Raw genomic sequence first — 19,229 nt, 5'->3', positions numbered from 1 at the left:
ATAGATAGATAGATAGATAGATAGATAGATAGATATATTCAGTTCTCCACATCTTCCCATCAGTTTGCAAACTTAAAAAAAAAAAGTAAACTTTTTTTTTGAAATTAATTGTCATTTGGTGTTAATTTCTCCTGGGAGACCAGGACTCAGACCCTCCCACTCAGAAATGAAGCTTCCTGGGTGTGACCTTTGGGCCCATTGCTGCCTCTCAGCCTAACCTACCTCACAGGGTTGTTGTGCAGATTCATTGAGGAGAGAGGAGAAGAAGAAGAAGAAGAAGAAGAAGAAGAAGAAGAAGAAGAAGAAGAAGAAGAAGTAGTTATCCAGCTCTCTAATCACCTCACTTCTTCCCCTAAAAAAAAAAATCCCTCCTCCAAATTCCCCTTTTCCTCAGTCTGCCTCACAGATCCTGCGTCCGGCTGGGGTGGTCTAGAAGACTTCTAGGTTCCTTCTGATTCTACATTTCTTTCCTTTGTGTGTGGTGAGCAGCGACCGCCTGCTCCACATCCAGGCTGTGCTCACCGGGGCTTTTCTCCTCGTGTTCCTGTCTCTCTCCTCCCATAAATCACTCGGCATCCTGCTAAACCTCACGGAGAGGGAGATCCCCATCCCACCAGCACTCGCAATCTGGTTCCCCTTCTCCGTCTCGGCGCACTTGCTCTTCTGCCGATCCATCTTGGGCACCTTTGGTGTAATTAGTGCAAGGAGGCTCCTGACTTTGGCCGTTTATCACCGAGCAGCTCCGTTTAATTACCGTAATTAATATACAATCACCACTTTAATGAGAGACGGCAACAGTGACTCGTTTATCAAGATAAGTTATGCAGCCGTCGCCACCGGAGGACGTGGCAGCAACCGGGAACAATATGCTTTGCGTGTAAAAGGCCCGGGTTCAACTCTGGCAGCATCTCCAGGCGGGGCTCGGAAATATTCCCCCTCTGAAATCCTGGGGAGCTGCTGCCAGTCAGTGTAGGGAATATCGAGTTAGATGGACCATGGGTCTCAGTCAGTAGAAGGCAGCTTCCTATATTCCCGTTTAAAACATTTCTTTTTAAAAAAAAATTCATGAGGACTAGGCTCTTTCTTTTCACATGAAGGGCTGCAGCTCAGGGTTTTGCATGCAGAAGGTCCCAGGATCAATCTCTCATGGCATATCCAGGTTGGGTGGGAAGGATTCAGGACACAAAAATAGAAAGGACTTATTTGGGCAGCCTGTAGTTAAACTGTGGAACTCATGTCCACAAGAAGGAGCACAACAGAAACTCTCCCCACTTGCAATTCCCAGCAACTGCCATTCAGAGGCATTTACTGCTCAGTGGATATTCAAGTTCCCAGTTCTGGCTCTGTTCACCTGTTTTTTGTACAGTGGAACCTCGGTTTCCGAACGTAATCTGTTCCGGAAGTCCCTTCGACTTCCGAAACATTTGAAAACCGAGGATCAGAGGGCTGTCAACAAGTTCAATGGGGAAAATTGAGAAATGTGCCGTACGATTTCCGAGGCATGTTTGAAAATGGAAGCATTCACTTCCGGGTTTTCAGCATTCGGCTTCCAAAATGTTCTGCAGCTGAGAGACATGTGAAAACCAAGGTTTGACTGTACCACTGGTGGGACTCCTGTAGACCAGAACCCACCCCGTTCTGGCAGAAAGAGCCGATCGACAGCTGAACGGCCTGGTGGACTCTCCTTCCTTGGAGGTTTCCAAGCAGAGGTTGTCTGGTTTCCCTCGCTGCAATTCCTGGGGGTTGGACTAGACGACCCTGTTAGAATTCCTGCTCCGTGATTGCAGTCATGGGATTGTTGTCTTTCACATGACTGTATATGTTTTGACTCCACAGAGTGGGAAGTGATGGAGACAGGATGTTTGTGTTACTGTGTTCCGTGAAGTGGGACTATTGTCCTTTGCTCTTTGCTGTCTGATGCTAGAGAGAGAGGGAGCCATGTTGCAGTGCTCCATGTGTGTTTATATGTAAATAAAGTAGATTAGCCAAAATGCTGAGTTGCTGAGGTCTGTTACGCAAGTTGTGCAAACTCTGCGGATCCCTAAGTGTGCCGGTGTCCGTTGGCATCGGTCGCTGTGATGTTCGGGCAGTGGGAAGCTTTTGCAGCTCCTGAACGATCGACCGGTAGGGAGAGAACATGCCAGTCGGGCATCTGTCTCTACCAGAGTCCTACTCGAGTGTAAGCCAAGCTCCTGATAGACCCAGGGGACCCCTTCCATGGGACCCCGTCCATAAATAGCAACACCCTAGTGGTCCCAGGCCCTAAGGAAGTCAGATTAGCCTCAACCAGAGCCAGGGCCTTTTCAACACTGGCTCCGGCCTGGTGGAATGCTCTGTCTCATGAGACCAGGGCCCTGTGGGATCTGATTTCTTTCCGCAGGGCCTGTAAGACAGAGTTGTTCCACCTGGCCTTTGGCTTAGAATCAATTTGATTCCCTCCCCCTCTTTCTTTTTCCCTTTCTCCTCCTATGAAGAGGCTGCATCTTAATGTTTTAATGTTGTATTTTAATCTTGTTTTTAAGTTGTATTTTAATCAACTTGTTTTAATTATTGGTTGTTAACTGCCCTGAGCCCGGTCTTGGCTGGGGAGGGCTGGATATAAATAAAATTTATTTTATTATTATTATTATTATTATTATTATTATTATTATTATTAGCCTGTGGTAGACCATCCCCATCTCATCTCCCAGTGAACGCAGCTGGGTTTGCATCCTCAAGAGTCCCTCTTCCTTCCTTCCTTCCCTCTCTGCAGGTCCAGAACATCAGCCTTGCGGAGGGAGAGACGGTCACCGTGGAGACGCTGGGGGGCGTAGAGCCCGTCGCCCTAGCCAATGAATCCTTCCTCATGCGGGGGCAGGTGATCCGCGGCCCGACCAATCAGGTCGTGGTGCGCTTCCAGAGCCCATCTCCCGCCAACCCAGGAACCTTTCATTTCCGGTTCGAAGGTGAGAGCGCAGGTCCTTCACCTACCACTAGGGGGGACATGCAGCTGCTTTATTCTAAACCAGTGCTTCCCAGACTTTTTTTGTTCATAGGTGCATTGCCACGCCCACTTTCCCCTCTGGCCCCGCCCACCCCTGGCATGTGCCCCTGCCCTCTCCGGAAGGTTTCCCCAGAAATGAAGGCGGGGGAAACTTTCCACGGCCTTGTGTGGTTCAAGTGTTGGACGAGGACCTGGGAGGGAGGGTTCAAGTCCCGACTCGGCCATGAAGCGACGTCAGACCAGTCACTAACCTACTCCCTGGTCCTGAATGGGGTAACTGTGCCCCTGAAGGACCAGGTGCACAGCCTGGGAGTCATTCTGGACTCACAGCTGTCCATGGAGGCGCAGGTCAAGTCCGTGTCCAGGGCGGCTGTCTACCAGCTCCACCTGGTACGCAGGCTGAGATCCTCCCTGCCCGCAGACTGTCTCGCCAGAGTGGTGCATGCTCTGGTTATCTCCCGCTTGGACTACTGCAATGCACTCTTTGTGGGACTGCATTTGAAGGTGACCCGGAAACTACAACTAATCCAGAATGTGGCAGCTAGACTGGTGACTGGGAGCGGCCGCCGAGACCACATAACACCGGTCTTGAAAGACCTACACTGGCTCCCAGTACATTTCCAAGCACAATTCAAAGTGTTGGTGCTGACCTTTAAAGCCCTAAACGGCCTTGGTCCAGTATACCTGAAGGAGCGTCTCCACCCCCATCGTTCAGCCCGGACACTGAGATCCAGCGCCGAGGGCCTTCTGGCAGTTCCCTCACTGTGAGATGTGAGGTTACAGGGAACCACGCAGAGGGCCTTCTTGGTGGTGGCGCCCTCCCTGTGGAATGCCCTCCCACCAGATGTCAAAGAGAAAAATAACTACCAAACTTTTAGAAGACACCTGAAGGCAGCCCTGTTTAGGAAAGCTTTTAATGTTTAATAGGTTATTATATTTTAGTGTTTTATTGGAAGCCGCCCAGAGTGGTTGGGGAAACCCAGCCAGATGGGCAAGGTATAAATAAATTATTATTATTATTATTATTATTATTATTATTATTATTATTATTATTATTATTATTATTCCCCCCCCAAGCAGCAAATGCTGGGAACGAGAAGCAGGAAAGGGTGTTGTTTTTATGTACGGCCCCAAAACATACCTGTCAGGATTCTTGGAGTGATCTTTCTCGCTGCGCCCACCCCTTGTTGACAGATGCATGCGAAGAAATTCACGGAGCCTTCTGTTCCCACCCGATGCCCGCCTGCCTGTGGATCTGCAGGCCATTCCACCAGCCCGCCCACGCCACCAGCCCGGGTGCCGTGGCAGCACCAGGATTCCTTTCCCAGCCCCCTCGCAGCTGCAGCGCAATTAGCTAATTGGGAGCACGCTAATCGCTGTCGGAGCTAATCGCCGAAGCTGGCAGGTTAGAGCGGGCACCCACCAAAGACTCGCTTAATGGGGAGATAATTGGTCCCAGCAATTAACGTAATTTGCGTGGAGCACCGGGGAAGGGAGGGGCTGGCATTGAGAGAAAGATATATATATATATATATATATATATACACCTGTCTCCCAGCCCCACGGGGCGCCCCGCCAATGTTGACACACCCTGTTGCAACAGCTGAAGCCCCCAACACACACACACAACACCCTTTCTCGCAACTGGCACCAGAAGCGGATTTCGGGGAGCGTGACCGGTTCAGCCACAATAGGTGCAGAGCCTAGGTGTGATGTCACTGTGATGTCAGACAGAAGGTGATTGGTGGCCAAGAGCCAAATTTTGATATCCCGCAAAATTTGAAATTTGAGACCCCACAGTCTGCCCCTGCTGGCATCGATCCCTGCCTGTGCCCTTTCTTCCGGCACATGTGGCCAGTGGAATCTGTTAGGAGTATTTGCACCTTCTAATAACCTTGGTCCAGCTCTCTTTATGGTCCAGCTCTCACTTCCATACATCACTAGCAGGACCATAAAGAAGGCTGGTCGCCGAAGAATGGATGCTTTTGAATTCTGGTGCTGGAGGAGACTCTTGAGAGTCCCATGGACTGCAAGAAGATCAAACCTCTCCATTCTGAAGGAAATCAGCCCTGAGTGCTCGCTGGAAGGACAGATCGTGAAGCTGAGGCTCAATTACTTTGGCCACCTCATGAGAAGAGAAGACTCCCTGGAAAAGACCCTGATGTTGGGAAAGATGGAGGGCACAAGGAGAAGGGGACGACAGAGGACGAGATGGTTGGACAGTGTTCTCGAAGCTACAAACATGAGTCTGACCAAACTGCGGGAGGCAGTGCCTGGCCTGCTCTGGTCCAGGGGGTCACAAAGAGGCGGACATGACTAAATGACTAAATAACAACAACAAATAACCTTGGGCCTGTCCCCTTCTCTCTGCCAAGGCTACCTCACAAGGTTGTTGTAAAGATTTTTAAAAAATAGATGAAAAGAGTATGCTCCTTGCATGAAAGATGGGATATCGCTGCAATAAATAAGAGAAATAACAACAACCAACACGCAACATAGAACCCATTTGTCATATTCAGAGACAAAATCGATCCCAGATAGGGCTGTGTTCATGTGTTTATTTCCTTATTGCTGTTACACATAGCTTTGCATTTAAATCTCTATTAAATCACTTTGAATTTAGAAATAAATATTTAAAGCCTTAAAAAAAAGATGTATAAATATAATATGATGTTCCTTTAACAACCCCCTCCCCCTCCCAATACACATAGATTTATATTTAAATCTGTGGCAGCAAATCACTTGAAGTAGTTAAATATTTAAAGCCTTTACCCCCAAAAAATCTGTAAAAAATATACCGGTAATAGAATTCTGTTCCTTTAATCCTGTGCGCCGATCTGCAGCAAATCACTTTTAAGTAGATAAAGAAATAAACATCTAAAAATGCTTTTTTAAAATAGCTGTGTGAATGGAATGGGTCACATGCAATTCCACCCTTACTCAGAGTAGACCCATTGAAGTGAATTTGGTAGTTTGGATCTGCGAATCTCAATGGACCTGTTCTGAGGAGAACTTAGTTGAGAGACCACCCAGTGTGTGTATATATATATATATATATATATATATATATATATATATTGTTTATTCTCTGGGCATAAAAAAGGTGTCAGACTAATTCCAGATTAAGCTTTTGCTTCATTCGACTAGCAGAGAAAAACTGTGTCTTTTTACAATTGATCTCTTTTCCCCTGACTTCTACCTCTTAATTTCACTTTAAGGATTTCCCCCGCACACACAACGTAATTTCATATTATGTTTTGAGACGGTCTAGTATTTTGAGAATTATTGCCATGATGTATTGATTTTGCATTTGTTCACCCTAATCATAGAATCATAGAGTTGGGGGGACCCCCAAAGGTCATCCATACCAACCCCCTGCAATGCAGCAATTGCAACTAAAGGATACCTAGCAGGTAGCTGTCCTACCTCTGCTTAAAAACCTCCAAGGAAGGAGAGCCCCCCACCTCCCGAGGTGGTATGTGTGAGAACCATTTTAGGCACACAGTATTTATATGAATGTTCGAATCCCCGCAGTGGGTTGAGCTCCCGTTGTTCGGTCCCGGCTCCTGCCCACCTAGCAGTTCGAAAGCACCCCTAAGTGCAAGTAGATAAATAGGTACCGCTTTCTAGCGGGAAGGTAAACGGCGTTTCCGTGTGCTGCGCTGGTGCTGGCTCGCCAGCTGCAGCTTCGTCACGCTGGCCACGTGACCCGGAAGTGTCTCCGGACAGCGCTGGCCCCCCGCCTCTTAAGCGAGATGGGCGCGCAACCCCAGAGTCGGTCACGACTGGTCCGTAAGGGCAGGGGTACCTTTACCTTTACTTTATTTATATGAATAGTGTGTCATAGTGGTTAGAACTGGGGACCTGGAGGAGGCCAGGGTTCGAATCCCCACTCAGTGGGGGGGGGCAGCCGCTGAACTCTCAGCTGAACCTTATTATTATTAATAATAATAATAATAATAATAATAACAACAACAACAACAACAAATGCAAGTTGAGTTAATAAATAAACAACACCACACCTTGAACTCAGCAAGGAACAACAATTTGTATGCGCTACAAACATGCAACACCAGATGGCGCCAGAGAGCAGGAAAGATTTAAACGCCATTTTTCATAGGGTTTCCCCCGTTTGTTATAATCTAATTTCTGACTAGTTTATAGCGTGTTTCCCCCCCTGCGTGTAGAACCATCCCTTGTCAAATCTGATTCTCTCTCAGTGGGGAATTTGTAGGAAATTCACCCTAATCTGCTCTCTGCTGCCATTCATTTAAATCACAGCCCCAGAATCCGGGGAACTGTAGTTTGACTTCTCACAATGCTATGTTTCCTAGCTCCCTTAGCAAAGTATGGTTCCCAGGATCCTTGGGGAATGTGTGCGTGTGTTAAATGGGTTTTAAATGTACACAGCCCAACTCTTCCCAACTCTTTTTCCTTTCCCAGCCTACCTGCTCAGCTGTGCGTTCCCCACGCGCCCCCCCTACGGGGAGGTCTCCGTCACCAGTGTGCACCCGGGCGGCCACGCCTGCTTCTCCTGCGCCACCGGCTACCAGCTGCAGGGCCAGCACTGCCTCACTTGCCTCAACGCCACCCACCCCTTCTGGAGCGCCCGGGAGCCCACCTGCGTCGGTGAGCAAAGCCAGAGGGTACAGGAAGGGGGGGAGCAGTTTGTGGGTTTGGGAACTGGCAGGGCATTTCAGCTCAGCAAGCTTCTCCGGTCAACCTCTCCCTACCGTTGGGTAAATGGAGGCAGCCGCCGCAGGCGACTCAGAATCCTCTAGCTCAGGGCTGCCTCCGCTGGTTAATTTTAATATTGCAATATATATATATATATATATATATACACACACACACACACACACACACACACACACACTTTTATTAGTTTTTAACATATTAATTATCATTCATACAACAAAACGTCTCATCTTATACAATAATTTTTGGACTTCCGTCAACACCTCTGATGATTTTCCGTCCTTATCACTTATTATGCATTTCTTCATTTCCTATGACCTTTAGTTATCTTTAACTAATAATTCTCCTCATTATCTTTTTTGCAACATTTCAAATAATTCACCTTACAAAACTTCTTGCAAACCTACTAGCATAATCTGTTCCTCACAATTGCTTTTCAAATAGTCCATAAATTTACTCCAGTCTTCTGAGAATCTCTGGTCCCTAAGGTTTCGAATCCTTCCTGTTAGTTTATCTAATTCTGCATAGTCCATCATTTTCACCCTCCATTCTTCTTTTGTCGATAATTCTTCTTGCTTCCAATTTTGTGCCGATAATATTTTTGCTGCTGTCACTGCGTACAAAAATAACTTACAATCCTTTCTGTTTATATCATCAACCTACAATGCCAAGTAAAAATGCTTCTGTTTCTTAATAATGTATATTTCAACATCTTCTTCATCTCATTATATATCATTTCCCAGAAGTTTTTCACTTTTTCATATTCCCACCACATGTGATAAAATGTTCCTTCTTTTTCTTTACATTCCCAACATTTCTTACTAACTTTGTATGTTTTAGCTAATTTCACAGGCGTAATGTACCATCTACACATCATTTTCATCACATTTTCTTTTAAGGTTAATATTGCAATTTTTACATACCTGGGGCCTGCCCTGCAACCCTGCAGTGTAGGATGGGTAAGGAATGTTGATGGCAGTGAAGAAATAAATTGATATTATTGGAGAGGGCAGCGAGAAGCCCTTCCTGTAGCCCCACTGACGCGTCCCTTCTCTCCGCAGCGTCTTGCGGCGGGGTGATCCGGAACGCCACAACTGGGCGCATCGTCTCGCCGGGCTACCCTGCCAACTACAGCAACAACCTGACCTGCCATTGGCTGCTGGAGGCTCCGCAGGGACAGCGGCTGCACCTCCATTTTGAGAAGGTCTCCTTGGCCGAGGATGACGACAGGTTGGCAAGAGAGACACCTCGAATTTTGGGGGCGACGGAGTCATGGGGCAATTGTTCCCAGGACGTCCGGGCTGATCTCACGCTGAATCCCCATTCCTGCCCCTGGGTGGGGTTATAGAAGCATAAATTGTATGGTAGGAAGAGGCCCCAAGGTCCCCCACGTGGGTCACACCCCCCCCCCACAGGGGGGCAATTTGATTTTTAAGGGGAGTGATTCAAGAATGAGTTATTAACAGTGAATGGCTTTTTTAGGCTTCCTCCGCGTGAATAGGAGTTCACTTTTTGAATAATAAGAATTATACGTCAGCGGGGGCATCATTCTACTCAGACACTGAGGTCCAGCTCTGAGGGCCTTCTGGGGGTTCCCTCAATGCGAGAAGCAACAAGTTACAGGGAACCGAGGCAGAGGGCCTTCTTGGTGGTGGCACCTGCCCTGTGGAACGCCCTCCTGTCAGATGTTAAAGAGAAAAACAACTACCAGACTTTTAGAAGACATCTGAAAGCAGCCCTGTTTAGGGAAGCTTTTAATGTTTGATGTACTATGGTATTTAATATTTTGTTGGAAGCTGCCCAGAGTGGCTGGGGAAGCCCAGCCAGATGGGTGGGGTATAAATAATAAATTATTATTATATTATTATTATTTTAGAGATGCTTAGGTGGGGCATGGCCCAAAAATAAGGTTGGGTACCACTGATCTAGCCCAACCCCCTGCGAATTCAGGAACCACACCTAAAGAATCGCTGGCAGGGGGGCATCTGATCTCTGTTTAAAAACCTCAGGTGAAAAATAGAATTGCAGAGTGGGCAGGGAGGCCACGAAGAAGTGGATTTAGGGCAGCGTTGCGGCCGCAGTTGAGCAGAATGGAAGGCAGAGGGGACACACTGAATTTTGGCCTAACACAGGGCGCCGCTGAATTATGAAAGTCCAAAGTTTTCCCCTGCTCCAAGGGTCATCCAATTAAACTTTGCAATTCTGACCTTTCTCTTTTTTTAATCATGCTGGTATTAAGCCACTTCCTCTCCCCCCTCCCAGGCTAATAATCCGGAACGGGAACGACATTGAGGCTCCGCCCGTGTACGACTCGTACGAAGTGGAATACCTGCCCATCGAGGGTCTGGTCAGCACCGCAAGGGGCTTCTTCATCGAGCTGACCACCGACAGCAGTGGGGTGGCCGCCGGCATGGCCCTGCGCTACGAGGGTGAGTTGGCAGAGGCAGTGGCGCAGCGTGGGTTGTCAGCACCCGGGGCAAGGCAAGTAATTTGCGCCCCCTAACCTGTGGATTTGCGCCCCCTAACCCTAACCCCTAGATGTTGCGCCCGGTGTGGCCGGGCCCCCCTGCACCCCCCACGCTACGCCACTGGGCAGAGGGCACACGGGGCAAGGCGCTGGGCTTGTTCCTTTAGGACAGCTACTCCCAAACTTTCAGGGGGGCCCTGGGTTCCATAAATTCCCCCCCAGTGCCCCCACCCTATTAAAATGCATTATTCAGAATAGTGGTTTGCATGACCCACTAAGGAAGATAATAGAGGAGTAAATTCAAAACAGTAGCAATTAATTGCACCATTATTTCAAATCCAATTAAAGCTATTTAGTTTAATTCATTCAACAAAGCGGATAACTGGAGCCTGTGATATCAGGCGGTGGTCCTTTGTACCTCCAGCGCCCCCCTGCTGCCCCCTTGTAAGTGGTCCTGTAAGGGAATTGCATTGCCCTCCAGGGGGCGCTACCACCCAATTTGGGAACCAGCGCTTTCGGCTGCCATGCATTTTTGGGGTGAGTGCCATGGGCACTGACATTTCCAACCGGTCCCCTTTCCCCCCCCCACAAGAGGCAGAAAGAAAGAGGGCACCCAACCCCTTCGCTTTCCCGAGGGATTTGGGTAAAAGTCAGCCGTGGTAGAATTAATCTTAGCCTAGAAATGGGTGTAGGGCTGAAAGGGGAAGTGTCCGGAAGATCCGCTCTTTCCCACTTCCTCCTTCAGCTCTATATGCTTTTCTTTCTTTTTTTAATAAAAAAATTTATTAGTTTTTCAACATATCATTTTCAACAATATTTAAACATACAGTACTTTTACATCTTATACAATTTTTTGGACTTCCATCAACCACATCTGAAAATTTTCCAATCTATTTACTTAATTCACATTTCTTATTTTCACTATTACATTTAAATCTCAGAACTAATATCTCTCTTCTTTCTCTTCTTTGCAATATTTCATATATTTCTCCTCACAAAACTTCTTGTACTCCTACTAGCGTAATTTGTTGATTACAGTTGCTCTTCAAATAATTCGTATATTTCTTCCAATCTCTGGTGCCGCAGGTTTCGAATCCTTCCTGTCATTTTTCCAATTCTGCGTAGTCCATTAATTTTGTCTGCCATTCTTCTTTCGTTGGTATTTCTTCTGGCTTCCATTTCTGAGCCAACAATACTCTTGACACCTCTATATGCTTTTCAGGGGAGGGGAAAGGCAACCCCTCTCAGCGCCTCGTGGCCAAGGGGGCAGTGAGAGGGAGGGGGGGCTCGGAGGATTTGTGGGTCCCTGCGGAAGACCTCAGGGGTGCCCATTTAGCTGCTGTAGGAATAACGAGGATGACGCGAGGTTGAATGCAGGTGAGCTGTGGTGTCAGGGAACTGCCATCGGCTCAGGAGGGAGAGAGCAAAAGCCGAATGGATTATAGAGAGCCTCCAGGGATCGGGAGAAGCAGCTCCTCTTCAACGGAGGAGAGTAAAAACGCCTCCAGTGGACAGGAGCTGCAGGAGTCGGAAGTGGCGAGGCGGTCCCAGGACTCCTTGCCGGGGAAAAGCGGGGAGGAGAGGGGTCCTCCGCTACCCACGCCCTCCTTGCACAGAAAGCATCCACGCAGAGAGGGGAGGCACAGACTGGGTGTCAAGAAGCTGCTTTGCTGGGGAAAGTTTAGGAACCGCCCACTCACGGATTCTGCCAGCGATTGAGCCAGCCACGGGAGAGTGGGGCTCCGGACAGATAAGGTTTATTTTGGCAGCAAAACAAGGCTTCACAGCCAAGCAGGGAGATATTTGCCCGCTTGCTCTCGAGCAACCCCTTGGAAACATTACATGTGGCATGCTCCAAGACAAGCTGCCAACTAGCTCTGCAGAGGCTCCTTTTATTAGCAGAAGTCAACAATTGGAAACAGTAGTGAAACCACCCTGAACAGGACGTATTTCCATCTAAGCACATTTCCAGTGTTAGCAAATACACGTGTCAGCAGGTGTTTCCCTAAAATGTTTTCCCCAGTACTTGATTACGTCTGCGTCCCCGGTCATGCTCCAGCCAAGCGTTATGTCTAGTAACCAAATCTGTGAGAGGACAAACGGTCAGGGGATAAACCCTGTTTTCTAGCCAAGAAGGCAAAAGGCCAGGGAGCGTGGGCACAATGTTCCTTGGCACACTGTTGCATGCTTGGTACAGTGCACAGAAACCCCGTTTACCTTCCCACCAGAGCGGTACCTATTTATGTACTTGCGCTGGTGTGCTTTCGAACTGCTAGGTTGGCAGGAGCAGGGACCGAGCAACGGGAGCTCACCCCATCGCGGGGATTCAAACCGCCAACCTTCTGATCGGCAAGTCCTAGGCTCTGTGGTTTAACCCACAGCGCCACCCGCGTCCCTGAGCCCTGCTTTAGGAGACCCCAAAACACTCTTGAACGTGAAGCCAGCTCTCTGACTGATGCCCTCTCTCTCTCGCTCTGCCCCTTGCCAGCCTTTGAACCCGGGCACTGCTATGAGCCGTTTGTCAAGTACGGGAACTTCACCACCAGCGACGCGACATACGCCGTGGGCACCACCGTGGAGTTTGCCTGTGAGGCGGGATACACCCTGGAGCAAGGCTCCGTCATCATCGAGTGCGTGGACCCCACCAACCCCCAGTGGAACGAGACAGAGCCGGCCTGCCGAGGTGGGTGCCGTGTTGGAAAGCTTTGGCCGGCTTACGGGGGCCACATTGGTTGGCTTCTGGGGGCCACAGGCCAGTCGTGGTTGGACCCAGAGGATGGAGGATAAATAGCGTGGAAACTAAATACAGTCGTATAAATAGATAAATAGCATGGAAACTAAATACCATACAAAAGTAAATATAGTCATACCTTGGAAGTCAAATGGAATCTGTTCTGGATGTCCGTTCGACTTCCAAAACGTTCAGAAACCAAAGCGTGGCTTCTGAATCACAAGCCCCGTCGGATGTTCGGGTTCCAAAGAACGTTCGCAAACCGGAACAATCACTTCCAGGTTTGCGGCGTTTGGGAGCCAAAATGTCCAAGTACGTTCAAGGCGTTCAGGATCCAAGGTACGACTGTATTTCCTCTCTTGCTCCACCCCCTTTTGCCTCAGGCCCCTCCCATCACAGACACACGGCCCTGGGGAGGTTGCTCAGAAGAGAAGGCGGCCCCCAGCGTAGAAGGCTTTCCTACCCTTGCTTCAAACATGCAACGGAACAAAATGCGTTCACAAATATTGATGTCGTTTCTGATCTTTATCGTTCTAAACTGATAGTTGATCTTTATTGTATTGTTGAGGTCAAGGTCACATGCTTAGCAGCCATTGCAATTAAGTGGTTTATCGATCAAAAGAACAGTAAAATACAACGAATGCCCCAAATTTCCGGGAGGTTGTTCTGTCCTACTCTGGCATACTGGAAACCCACAAAGGCTTAGGAACAACCAGGAGCTTAAAGTAGGGTTGCCATACGTCTCAAATTTCCTGGATACACCCGGGGTACTGAAGCCGGAAGAAGTGTCCGGGTGGAAATTGGCCAAAATGTCCATGGCAACCTATGTCGGCAGTGTTGTTTTTGCCAACTTTCCTTAAAAATAGCTCACCAACTTCTCTCTTCTTTGCGATTTTTCAACTCATGTCTATATTTTGGCGGATTTCCATAAAAGTAGCTCACAAACTTCTCTCTTCTTTGAAATTTTGCACACACAAAAAAAGAAGCAAAATTTTCACTTTTTGAAATATGGCAACCCTAGCTTAAAGGGAAATCCTAGTGGTTCATTTGCAAGCAGGGCTTGCTGTTGAGCACCAATTGCAATCCCTGTTCTGATTAGTGGCACATGGAAGTTCCCCAGCCTGCAAAGGCTGCAGTTAATAATAATAATAATAAATTTTTATTTATACCCCACCCTTCCCGATTCAAAAACCGGGCTCAGGGCGGCTAACAACAAATTTAAAACACTTTAAAACAATTATAAAAGCAGCATAAAATACAGTATAAAAACATGAATAACAATAAAATTCAAAAATCAATTAGATATTCCCCAGGGCTAGCTGGCTGAATTGGTCCTACTTGAGCCAGCAAGGAGGCCAGGGGAGAATTAGCTGTGGGGTCTCAGAGTGGGTGATCTTCATAAAAGGGGAGGGGGAGGGAAGGGAAATAAAAGATCAGGCTGAATTCAAATTAAAGGCCAGGCGGAATAGTCTGTCTTACAGGCCCAACAGAAGGAGGTTAAATCCTGAAGGGCCCTGGTCTCATGGGACAGAGCATTCCACCAGGTCAGAGCCATCACTGAGAAGGCCCTGGCCCTGGTGGAGGATAGTCTGACTTCCTTAGGGCCCGGGACCTCTAAACTATGGTTGTTCATGGACCTTAAGGTCCTTTGCAGGGCAGACCAGGAGAGGCGGTCCTGTAGATATGAGGGCCCTAAGCCACAAAGTTGTGACATCCTTCATGGTTTGCCATCCACAACACAGCCCCACTGATCTCTTTCCACACTTCTCCTGCAGCCGTGTGCAGTGGGGAGATCACGGACGCCGCTGGGGTGGTTTTGTCCCCCAACTGGCCGGAGCCCTATGGGAAGGGCCAGGACTGCATCTGGGGTCTCCACGTAGAAGAGGACAAGCGGATCATGCTGGACATCCAAGTGTGAGTTGTGCCCCTGTTTGGATCGTTATTTCACAGAATCCTAGAACTGTCGAGCTGGAAGGGAGCCCAGGGGAGCCAAAGTCGAAGCCTCCTGAAATGCAGGATTCGCACCAGGCTCTCCTACTGCAGCAGGAACTCAAAACGGCTTGCAGGGTTTTTTGTAAGCTGCACAGCTGCAGCCCCGTGAAAGAATATTTTGTCAGTTCAGTTGTACAAGTTTCAGCCACGGGAATTGGCTTCAGATTGACACATAGCATTGTTCAGCTGTGGAACTCCCTGCCACAAGGCAACAGGGTGGCTTTATTTTTATTTTATTTTTTATTGGTTTTAATTCATTTTGCTACATCCAACATTAAAACAAGTGAAGAAATAAACATACATAACACATACATACAAATAAGGAGTACATAAATAAAAGAAATAATAATAATAAAAAGAACAAAAGAAAAAACATCACCTAACATAAAACACCAACTAACTAACTTACATTAACTAAATAACTAAATAACACACAACATTAATTGACTTCCCTTCATCTCGGTTTCAGAATATATTATATGATTTTTTATCTGCAGTTTCTTTTCCTCAAAAGACTCTTTACGTCACAAGTGTTACGTCACACCTACTGTGATTTTTAGATTTTTTACCTCTTTTTCCATGTATGTCATAAATTTATTCCATTCTTTATTAAACTTTATGTCTTTTTGATTTCTTATTTTCTGTGTCATTTTTGCCAGTTCTAAATAGTCAAATAGTTTGGTTTGCCATTCGTTTATAGTTGGGATTTTTGATGTCTTCCAATTCTGCGCTATTAGAGTTCTGGCAGCCACTGTCGCATACTGAAAGAGTGTTTGGTCTTCCTTTTTGATTTCCTCCCCAATTATCCCCAGCAGAAAGGCTTCGGGTTTTTTTATAAAGGTATATTTGAGGATTTTTTTTAATTCATTGTAAATAGAGTCCCAGAATTTTTTGATAGGCTCACACAACAGGGTGGCTTTAAAAGAGGATGGGACAGATTCAAGGAGGAGGAGGCGGCTCACCCTAGCTACATACCCTAATGCAGAGCTGTAGCTACGGGGGGGGGGGGGGGGCTAGCCGAGATTTTTGCTCAGGGTGAAGCCTCCAGGGGGCATCCTTGAGGCTCACTGCTTGCCAAACTTGGTCTTTTTGTATATATATACCAGTATATAAAATTATTAGGAATTTCAACATATCAGTTTATCAAAAATACATCATCCTCATCCCCCCCCAATTTCCCCCTCCCCCAAAAAGAAAAACCCAACCCAGACTTCCCTCAGCTCCTCTCTCTGGTTTCTCAGCACATATTATTCTCTGCATATTATAAAATTGTAAAGATCCTTAATTAATCTATCAGTATGTTGCCAATAAAAAAATTGTGTATGTTTATTCAAAACCTGCCAAGGTGTTCAGTTCATTTTGTTGTTTCCTTAAGTACTTTGTAAAAGGTCCCCATTCTTCTTTAAAGTCCTTGTCACGTAGTTTGTGTGTCAATTCCGCCAATTCCGCCTAGTCCATCAGTTTCTCTTGCCACAGTTCTTTGGTCGGGATTGCCAAACTTGGTCTTTGACCCAGGTGAAATAAAGCCTAGTTTTGCCCCTGCCTGATGGTTAAATTCTACCTTCACCATCCAAAGCAGTCTACCTCAAGCACAAAGCAATCCTAGGCAATCCTACCCAGAAATTTGCTGGTATGCCTCTTGGTTAATTGTTGGTTTTGATTTTTTGGAATGTATTGGTCATTGTTGAAGTTTTCCACAATCAGGCAGTATATAATTTTTATGAAAATAAATAAATAAATAAGGCCCACTGGATCCCATTCCAGCAGATCTGGCACTCTGATTGTGCCGTCAGTGAGCAGCCGTCAGGCTTTTCTTAATCGGCACCTCCCTGCTGCCCCCGCCATCTTCCTGCATCGTAGGGGGTTGGACTAGATGACCTGTAGGGTCCCTTCCCAACCTACAATTGTTTCAATTCGTTTCAGGTTACGCCTTGGCAAAGGAGACGCGCTGACTTTCTATGACGGGGACGACTTGACGGCCCGGATCCTGGGCCAATATTCCGGCCCCCACCGGCGGTTCAAGCTGTACACCTCCATGGCTGACGTCACCATCCAGTTTCAGTCGGATCCAGGGAGCAGCATCTTGGGCTATCAGCAAGGCTTCATCATCCACTTTGCAGGTACGTGCAGAAGCCCCTGAAATTTTGGAAGGCACTGCCCTGGTGTGGAAAGGGGGAAAAAACAGGTTTCTATTTCTCTCTGTGTTTCTCTCTTGGTTTCCTTCTTGGGGAATGGGGCATATTCAGGAGATGGAAATCAGGATTGCATCCAACTGTGTCCTACTCAGAGTAGACCCACAGAAATCAATGGACCTGAGTCTCCCAGGTGCGTTCATTCCAGTTGGTCTGTTCCGGATATGACCCTCAGAAATTGAGAAAATACAATTTGCTTCGGCTTGTGTGTGCCGCTCAATTTAAGAAACTCAAATTTGTTAACAAGGCAGCCAAATGCAGAATCATAGAAGCATGAAATGCGCACCAGAATCATGCAGAAGGATAAAAACTTGGCATATACCAAGGTGCACATTACAAAACACAAAAGCTTAAGTCATGAGGGAGGCTGCAAGACCTTGTCTAAGTTGAAGAGCCTTCCCAGGAAATTTAGCTAGATCAAACGGACCTTAGCTGTGGTTCCTGCATTGCAGGGGGTTGGACTAGATGACCCTCGGTGTACCCCTCCAACTCTCAATTCTGTGACTCTAAAGGGAGGAGTCCCGTCAGTTGCTCCACCCACTTTTACACCTGGCCACGCCTACCATGTGTTCACCCCGCCCACCTTTCCCCAGAAGGTGGACCACGAAGCAAGGCGGGCAAAGTTCTTCCTCCTTGCCACCCCCATGAGATAGGCCTTTGGTCTCACAGAATCATAGATTTGTAGAGTTGGGAGGGACCTTCAAAGGTCATCTAGCCCAACCCCCTTGTAATGCAGGAATCACAGCTAAAAAATCCCCAGCAGATGTCCATCTAACCTCTGCTTAAAAACCTCCACAACGTCCCGAGGGAGTTTGGCGCACTGTCAAATACAGGGGTCAGCAACCTTTTCCAGCTGTGGGGTGGTCCACCATCCCTCAGACCATGTGGGGGGCCGGACTATTTTTTGGAAAAAAAAAATGAATGAATTCCTATGCCCCACAAATAACCCAGAGATGCATGTTAAATAAAAGCACACATTCTACTCATGTAAAAACACGCTGATTCCCGGTCCGTCTGTGGGCTGGATTGAGAAGGCAATTGGGCCGGATCCAGCCCACGGGCCTTAGGTTACCTACCCCTGGTCAAATAGCTACTACTGTCAGAAAGTTCTTCCTAATATGTTTTTAATAGATAGATACATAGATGATAGTCTTAATTGCTATTTATTTGTTTCTTAATGATATAAATAAATATAAAATAATATTAATAATATTAAATCTGAATGTGTTGAGGTGCATGTAGTTCACCTGGTTAGAGGATGGTGCTGATAACGCCCAGGTTGCAGGTTCGATTCCCGTAAGGGACAGCTGCGTACTCCTGCATTGCACGGGGTTGGACTAGAGATGATCCTCAGGGTCCCGTCCAACATAATAATAAGAAATTATTATTATTATTATTATTATTATTATTATTATTATTATTATTATTTATACCCCGCCCGTCTGGCTGGGTTTCCCCAGCCACTCTGAGCGGCTTCCAACAAAAGATTAAAAATACATTAAAACATCAGTCATTAAAAACTTCCCTAAATAGGGCTGCCATCAGATGTCTTCTAAACGTCAGAGAGTATAGCATACAATCTTCTGTAACTAAGACACCTCTGGCTAAAAGATTATCAAATGCAATTAAATTAGCGGTGCAGGAAGTACCTAGAAATAAACAGCAGATCTTTTTCCTGAAATAATCTCAAAACCAAAATTATGCACCTCGGATCAAAAACTAAATAAAAAAAAACATGTTGAAAGTATATACATTTACAATCTGTAAGTATCGTATCTAAATTTCCATTTTTGTTAAGGAAATATTTTACGGTCAACAGGAACACAAACAATTGCTGCAAATACATACATACATCTTGTACTTGTCTCTGGTCCGAGAGGGCTGGAGAGTGCCTGGCCTCGCCCCCTCCCTCTGCCCACCTCTCCGGGGTCTTCCCCTGACCTCTGCTCCCGGCCTCTTTCCCTGCAGAGGTTCCCCGGAACGACACCTGCCCTGAGCTCCCCGAGATCCCCAACGGCTGGAAGACCATGTCGCACCCGGAGCTGGTCCACGGCACTGTGGTCACGTACCACTGCTACCCTGGCTACGAGCTGGTGGGCACCGAACTCCTGATGTGCCACTGGGACCTGATGTGGAGCGGGGACCTGCCCTCCTGCCAGCAAGGTG

The 19,229-nt window shown here is 47.1% G+C and overlaps 1 protein-coding gene across 8 annotated transcripts in view; it reads left to right on the top strand.

The window, feature by feature from the left end:
* The window catches only part of SEZ6 (seizure related 6 homolog), a 110,804-nt gene that overhangs the window by 79,405 nt on the left and 12,170 nt on the right, over positions 1-19,229 (top strand). For all 8 annotated transcript variants that reach the window (XR_014541907.1, XR_014541908.1, XR_014541909.1 and 5 more), the window contains exons 4-11: positions 2,753-2,945; positions 7,427-7,612; positions 8,743-8,911; positions 9,944-10,110; positions 12,637-12,831; positions 14,655-14,793; positions 16,795-16,991; positions 19,032-19,226. Coding sequence is in view for 2 of the 8 variants with exons in the window: in XM_083587552.1 (XP_083443678.1) it covers positions 2,753-2,945; positions 7,427-7,612; positions 8,743-8,911; positions 9,944-10,110; positions 12,637-12,831; positions 14,655-14,793; positions 16,795-16,991; positions 19,032-19,226 (1,441 nt within the window). In the remaining 6 variants the exon portion in view is untranslated. The remainder of the gene's footprint in view (positions 1-2,752; positions 2,946-7,426; positions 7,613-8,742; positions 8,912-9,943; positions 10,111-12,636; positions 12,832-14,654; positions 14,794-16,794; positions 16,992-19,031; positions 19,227-19,229) is intronic.

This window comes from Podarcis filfolensis (genome assembly GCF_964270895.1).
Source record: "Podarcis filfolensis genome assembly, chromosome: 15".
Classification (NCBI taxonomy): Eukaryota; Metazoa; Chordata; class Lepidosauria; order Squamata; family Lacertidae; genus Podarcis; species Podarcis filfolensis.
Note: the sequence above shows the minus strand (reverse complement) of the source record. Positions and strands in the feature narration are given on the sequence as shown.